We start from the raw sequence: 7896 nt of genomic DNA on the forward strand, positions 1-7896 counted from the left end.
TAGGCATGGAGAGATTTTATGATAAAGCCACCAAATTTTACATTGCTTTGTCTGGATTTGTGGGGAGGTAGTCATGATGGCTGTGGTGACAAAGAAACTAAGATTACCAGAGGTAGGCCTTCACTTTGGTCTTTGCTTTAGATCCTTTGAGAAAGAAAATTGTCTTGGCATACTTTTATAAATTGAAAGAAATACGCACTGCAGAAAAGCAATCTCAGAGAAAATGAAAAGGGTTTTCATAGCTTACTGACTCTTATGACTCTTGTAAAAATTTATCGAATAGGTAGAGCTCACGAAAAAACAAATTTTTCTCCAACTCTTGCCTTTAAACAAATTCTCAAGATCACCCTTTCCCAACCCTTAATGGCATTTCAGGTCCCATATATTACTATGAATGTTCTTATTTTCAGGTTTGAGAGTCTAAATCAGAAGGTTAATCTCATATCAAATGAAAGCTTCTGTCCTCCATCTGAGCTGCTGCAAAGGTTTGAGAGCAGCAAGAAAGTAGGAGTCAATTCTTGCAATCACTGATCGCACCTTTTTTTCTTCTTATTGTGATTATAGATCATCAAGGTGGGAGGGGAGGAGAACTTAAAGGAAAAAAGGTCAACAGCTCGTGTGATGCTGTTGTAATTTGACCCTGAGTACCTCTGTCACTCCACATGTTGGCTGTTTTTCAGAACTCTCAGAAGATATCTGTACCTTATTCTTTTGTAAGGGAAAAGCACTTATCCACTATACACCTTAGCCCACTGTAGAACATCTGTAGCTATGTTCGACCAGGGCTTCTTGAAACTAGAATGTTCATGGTTGGTTTAAGTGACCCTACCATGGGTAACATAGCCCACAAGCAAACTCTCATTTCCCAGGTGGAACACACATTGGCCAAGCTGCCAGATCATCTTTGTATTGCTGGCAGTATACGGTAGGTTGACAGGAAATATTTATTGAATAAGATCTTTTGTATTTACAAATACCAGAATTGTGGATTGTTATTCATCATCTCTTTGTCATCCAACAGTAATAAATGAATTTCTTGCATGTAGAAAGCAGTATTATAAAGCTAGAAATAAATGACAAAGAAATTTAATAATGAGATAGAACTTACATTTGATGTCGAGAAAACAACAGAGACAACTGATGTTACAGAAAAAAAAATTACCCTGAAGAGCAAAAGTCAGTGATGGGTTTAGTATATGTGCATGTAGCTGAGCTAGTACCAGGTCATGAAGGGTAGAGGGAAATCAGGCATATGGTTAAACAGGAAACATGGGAAAAGAAAGGTAAATGGCATCAGCAGACGTGAAGAGCATTTATCTTATGCATGGATATTTCCTATGCAAATTCAAATATCTTATGCATGGGATGTATGGGTACTCAGGAAGTGATGAGGGGATACGTCTGCAGCAAACAGTGGGGAGTTATACAGGAGATTTTGGGGACTCACAGCTTGGCAGATGAGCAGAGTCAGGCCTTGGGGTCTTGAATACCAGGCTCAGAAAGAGTCAAAAAGGTGCAGTTGAAGTCTTTGAATCCATGTATTTTGCATGGAAGGAAAGGGGATAAAGAAGAGAGTATCATCCAGCGAATAACTAATTAGGAGCAGGCCCCATGCTGGGTGTCACCAGGGACTTACCATTGTTGTGCATCTCCTCAGAATCACAAGACAGTCTTTAAGATTATGGGGCGTTGTATGGAGGATGGAAGGTCTACTTTCCAGGTGCCAGTGATTGGATTTGTATATGCTCTATACAGTGTATGTACTCAGCACCCAGAGGGGCTTTTCTTAAATTCACTGCCACCTGTACACTCTCTGTTGGGAGTTATCAGGCAACACACCCTACGCTGGGCATAATGGGTACTATATGGGGTAGAGTCTCTATAACTTAGACAAAACAAGTCCAATAGCCCTTGGGTTACTTTTGCATTCAGCAAGCAGAAGATATCAAAAGAATTTCCTTGTTCTTGGTCACAATCTCTCTTACATTCTTTTTTTAAGTATCTCTTTTTTATCACCTGTATCTTTATAATTAAAACTTTTTGCATCCTTCAAACTTATCCCACGGTTGTCTCTCCTTCTCTATTGGCTATAAGATTGGCATTAATCAGCAGTGTGAATTTAAATAAACATCTTTCATCCTTAAGTTTGTTTTTCATTTGTATGGATCAGGCAGTCTTGAGCAGTCCTTATCTCTTCAAAATGAGATGTTGTAGGTGGATGACAACATCTCTTTGTGAACTAGTAGATGACAGAAATATGTAGGGAAACTATTTCTGCCTTTATTTTCTTGTTTTCTAATGTCTGGACCTCTTCAACCGATCCTAACATCCCCTCCTAAATTCTCTATTTCACTTTATTACAAAGAAGACAGTGAAAACACTAAAAATATATGACAGCTTCTGAATTGTATCTGTGTACTGTATCTGATGGTGGGGGAGAAGGGGGTCTTTTTTCCATTCTCTATTTATGCACATATGAGAATAATGGTCCTTATTTTTCCCAGCTATCTGAGACTTTAGAAATAGCAAGACCCCTTCTGGATATTGATACCAATGACAGGTAACAATAATCCAAATTTCACCAGCTTTTGCACAAACTATTCCAGCAGAATCCCGAATCCATGCAAGTCACCTCCCCACCAGCCTCTTTCCCCGGGGCCCCCAGCCAGATCAAACAATGTCAACATATACTTTTATCTCCAGTTCTTTCGCTCAGTGTCATGCATGACTCTGCTTCCTAACCATGAGTGCATCCATCAGTTTCCATACCACCTTCTGCTGCAGTTGAACTGCTAGAGTTGAGGCAATGTTACAACATAGAGTGCTGCTGTGAGCGTGATAGTGCAGCTCATGGTCTTTTCTATACAATAGTAGATTTGCAAAATTAGTCCTTTATTTGTACTTGTATTCATGCTCTCAGTTTCAAGTATGAATTCAATGTGGAAACAAGTTAGAGAGACCAAACAGAGGTCAAATCAGAATATCCATGTCTTTGCAGGGGCCATGCCTTCCTTCACAACCAAATTTGAGTTACCTGCATCTTTTTTTTTCCGTAGGATGGTCTACTTTAATAAGGTATTTCAATCTTCTAGTGGGAGAGCCAGAAGTTCAGTTTGTCAGACATATTCAATAGGTATAAAAGGTGGAAAAATTACATTCTCCACCTCTGACACCAGAATGTTGTAGGAGATAATTATCTTTAGAAAAAAAATAGTTTATAAGTGCCTGGGGTGGGTGGGTAGATAGAAGCTGAGATTGAAAGACCTAGGACTTGATCTTTACCAAGACATTTGGTTGCTAGTAGGTGCTGGAAGAAGGGAGGGAAATAAAGAGAGACGCCACAGGGAGATGGAAAGCATTTGTAAAAACAGTATTTTCTTATAGGCAATTTTAAAATTGATTACTGTGTGGTTCTCATATTGTCATTCATTTGGGAGGGACTTTGGACAATCATAGAGTACAAAATTAAAAAGTATAGAAAATTTAAACAAGTGTCACTCAGATATTATTTTTATGTATGGCCAAAAAATCAATTGTGCTTCAATATGGGAATGGGAATCTTTCTAGAAGTTTTACCCTAACTTACAGTAAAATCAAGAGGAAAATATCAAGCCACTATAAATCGTATATTTTTTGTATGTACTTTTGAGATGGGATTTCACTATGCAGTTCAAACTGGTCTTGAACTCACTTTGTAGCTCAGGCTGGCCTCAAACTCATAATAATCCTCCTGCCTCAGCTTCTCAAGTGCTGGGATTCAAGCATGCACCACCACACACCTGGCTAAATCATGTTATTGACAATTAAATCATAAATAATTGGAGAGTTTTAAATAAGAATCTAAGTTGGATAAGTGGCCTGTGATTTTGGAGAAAATATAAAGTCTTGGCAGATTAAATTAATGAAGAGCACAAATTTGACTTGAATTTTAGAGGAATGAAGGCTCACTCAGTATTTGGAAGGGAAACAAATAAGGAATTTGTGCCACTGGATAAAGTTCCAGAATTGTGAGTGAATGCTAACTCAATGGCAAGACCTTCTCTCAACTAGAGTTGGGAAAGTGAATTAAGGGTTTGGCATGGAGAATGTTCAGCAAGTGGGCAATAGCTTCTCGTGGGGAAGGCTTTCCTGTTAGAGCATGAAACAGTCAGTGGCCATGAGAAGAATAAAATGGTGGGTGGACACCACGATTGTGGCAGTTAAGCACAGAATACATTGGAAGTGAGATTTCAGGGGTGGCCAACACTGAGGACAACGGGGACATCACGAGAAAGCCAGGACCCATCTGAGGATGGTGGAAGGGAAAGACAAGAAATGGATCAAAGTAGAGACAAGGTTAAGTATTTAGAGATAGGTGGCAGAGGGGATGAAGGAGAATGAGGCTTGCATTCACGGTGTATCACTTTCACCTATGTAGTTGACAAGAGCAGTGTTGGTATTAGCATTAATTTATACCAGTGGAAACTCCCATTTGCCCAGAGTCTCACTGTACCTTGTGCCTCAGGCAGACTCTAGGCCCCCACACCTCATCCTTATAGTCTTTTTCAAGGTAGGACTGCTCAGCATCAGTGAAGTGGAATGAATAGAAACTATCGCATAAATGATGGCTTCCCAGGCCCAGAACCATGGTTCTCTCATAGGTTTGATGCCTGCAAAGGTGAGTACTACAGTTAGAAAGTAAGCTGCAAAGCAGGCGAAGAAGACCACAAGAGACTTCAGGGCAGTGGAGTGAGCTTTTAGGCTGGCGTTGGAGTGGCCAGTGTTATGCTGTTGCATTTGCTCCCAGTGCTGGATCAGAGATGCCATAAGGAAGATGGTGCAGATCAGGAACAGAAAAAAGGGAATAGTCATCATAATCATTTTATGAGCCCTGAAAAAATACTGCTCAAACATTTTAAGTCTTTCAATCAAAGTGCTGTTTGTGAGTATATGCTCCAGAGGGGCTAACTGTATCTGGATGTGACTCCTAATAACTGAAGGGATAATTGCCACACAAGAAATCACCAGAGCACCCAATAATAACCAGGGAACCAACCTCAGAATTCTCCACCTCAGCCAGAGGAAGATGGGATGTGTGATGCAAGAGATCTTGACACAGTAGAAGACGGCAAGCAAGCTGGTCAACCAGAATGTGAGAATATTAGTGAATTCCCAGATGTTTCCTAAGTGCAATAGCACATAATCATGGTTAAAATGAAAGCAAAAATTGTACATCATTGATGTCCACTGTAGACAAAAACGACAGATGCTCAGGCTGGTGAGAATCATTTCCACAGGTGACCATCTTTTGACCTGCATCCACTCTCTGCCCAGCACGGCAACAGTGAAACTGCTTTGTGCCATTATTGTCAAGGACTCGAAAGCATAGATGATGATGAAAATGATAGTGAGTTGACGGAGTACCATGCTTCTATTCCAAAGTATGTTTCTGGACAAAGAATTGGCAGCTCAGTACCAATCTGTAGGTAGAAAACAGGTTTCTGTTCCCACCACTGTCTGGTAAAAGAAAGCACATCCCTCTGGATGCAAATATTCTCCAGCTCATTTTTGACTTTGTCATTTTCCTATCTTCAGGATTTGTTTGCATTTTGCTTGATGGTTTGTTACTACATCTGGATGAAGAAAATATTTTTGAATGTGGATTCTTGCTCCTAAGGTGATTTGATTATTTCCATAAAGGCATACTTATGTCATAACTGTGGTGCTTATTTCCTTTTTATCTATCTGGACTGCCCTTCATTTATTTACCCATCTTCTTTAAATAATATCTTCTTATTTATAGGAAAATTGAGCTACAGGAAAGATTAAATCCTTCGTTCCCTTTTCTTGTCCTGGGAATGTTTCCATTCTGCTAAATGCTGTGTCAGTGCTGACCTAGAAATCCCTGCGTTACATGCTTTCTCAGCAGCTTGCCATGGATGCCACTACCAAAGTGCGAGGGTAATTAAAAATGATGACAAAATCTTTCCTCTGAGATTCCACACACAAAATGGCTGGAATCCAGGACAAGCATAGCTATCCAATGCAGGCTGCCCTCGTAACTACCTACTGAATTCCCCAACCCAGAAAAATCAAGCTCCCAAGAAATCACTGAACACTCTTCCTTGAAGACAAGGTGTCCGTAGATACTGTTTCTCTGCCAATTCCAATGCCTTGAACATATGCTCTGTGTATTTTTGGAAACTGTTTTTGTTCTATTAATGTCACTGGATTTCTTTCTTCCTTTCATGGCTAGGTTCTTTTTATCATTTCTCACAGATGAATCGAAAGAGAGCCCTCTTATTACCAGTGAAGCACTTTACTTCTAAATAGCAGGCATTATTTCATAGCTGTACAGGCAGGCTAGATACCTTTTCTTGGGTTCAGGACAACTATTCCAAGTATTAAATATCTAATTGGTGGTTTCAGAAATGAGAGGTGGATTCTAGTAATTATTACATCATGAGAGAGACAAAGTGAAAGTTATTGACCCTATGTATGATAAACTCTAAGCCTGTGTGGACATTTAATCATTCAAAGAAGTAAAAACTGGAGCAATTTAACATGAAGATGAGAATTCTTGATAATGAAACCAAAAAACCTTTGAACCAAAGTGCAAAGGAAAACAATAGCTTTAAATATTGCACTAGGCAACAGAATTAAAATTAGAAAGCATCTGCTTTGCATTTTTAGTAAAATTCAGGAAACAGGAAATAAAAACAATGAGATGATGGAATAGTAATCTGCAATCAAAAGATTAATTTGTTGAGACATATTCAAACATAAGGAGGCATGACATATAAAATGTTTGTTAGCAAAATACTCAATGATAGCTTAAATGTCTGCCGTATATTCTGGATACACTACAAACACTGTCTCACTTGAAGTAAACTTAGAGTAGGTGTGATGCTTTGTCACATTAATAATATCCCTGATCAGGCCCACAATCTCCCAAATGAGTGGACAGCAAAGGCTTAAATAAATGAGTCTAATGAAATGATTGCAGGGCTCTAGGAGGTTCCAAACCCTCTCACAGAATTGGGGATTCTGGGATTTTAGACAAAGAACTTCTCTGGGCAGCTGTGTTTATTTGGTTTGCAAACAAAGAAGGGAAATACTAAAGAAAATGCAGGAATCTGGGCAGGACTTGAGAATCCTTTTAAGGACTTTTTCAGGGAATACTTTATGTTAATTTAGGAGAACTATGTTATCTCCAGGAAGGCTTTTACCCAAGGAGTGAGATGCCTGCAGCTATAGTCTCTTTATAGTTAACTGGGGTTGGAGCCAAAAGTCCTCAGCTGTGGCCTTATCTTGTCCTTTGAGACATCCCAACTTTACAGGCCAATACAGGGCTCAAGAGGACCAGTGACTCATAGAGGTTCACTTACTATGAGTCACTGCCCATCTCCAGACAAGAGCCTAGGCCTCAGGCAAGCTCATAGGTAAACATGAAAAGCTAATTGGTAAATATTAAAATCCTGCTCAGAGCTCCTTCATAGTGGTCTCCATCAATGCTCTAACCCTTGAATTCTTGAATTGCAGTTATCATGTTTACATGTCTCAGGACCAGAAACCAGCCACAACAGTTTGACCAGGAATGAGTGTCTGTCTCAAGCAGCTCCTCAGAGGCTGGCCTGCAGCTGGAGAGACAAACGGGCACCACTCGAACATACAGGGCCATTCCTATGAGGCAGTGGCCATAATAAAACTCAGCTATTCTTTTAGGAAGTTTAAATGTCGGATATACAAATTAGTCTAGAAGTGGATGAGACTAGGAGAATAGGAGTGGATGTTCTCTGAGGCCAGGAGTTCAAATACTATCTCTTCGTGTGTGTGTGTGTGTGTGTGTGTGTGTGTGTGTGTGTGTGTGTGTGAATCCTCCAGAGCCATCCCTACAGCCTCTCCCTGGAGCGACCC

At 39.9% G+C, this 7896-nt stretch overlaps 1 protein-coding gene across 1 annotated transcript; it reads right to left on the reverse strand.

Moving 5' to 3' along the window:
• Positions 1–4500: 4500 nt before the first annotated feature.
• LOC102021343 (taste receptor type 2 member 16) lies at positions 4501–5406 on the reverse strand. Its single transcript, XM_005402452.1, has one exon. It carries the CDS (start codon positions 5404–5406, stop codon positions 4501–4503), a length of 906 nt encoding a protein of 301 aa, XP_005402509.1.
• Positions 5407–7896: the final 2490 nt, after the last annotated feature.

Source organism: Chinchilla lanigera, unplaced genomic scaffold (genome assembly GCF_000276665.1).
Source record: "Chinchilla lanigera isolate Chin_1 unplaced genomic scaffold, ChiLan1.0 scaffold00078, whole genome shotgun sequence".
In the NCBI taxonomy this organism is placed as follows: domain Eukaryota; kingdom Metazoa; phylum Chordata; class Mammalia; order Rodentia; family Chinchillidae; genus Chinchilla; species Chinchilla lanigera.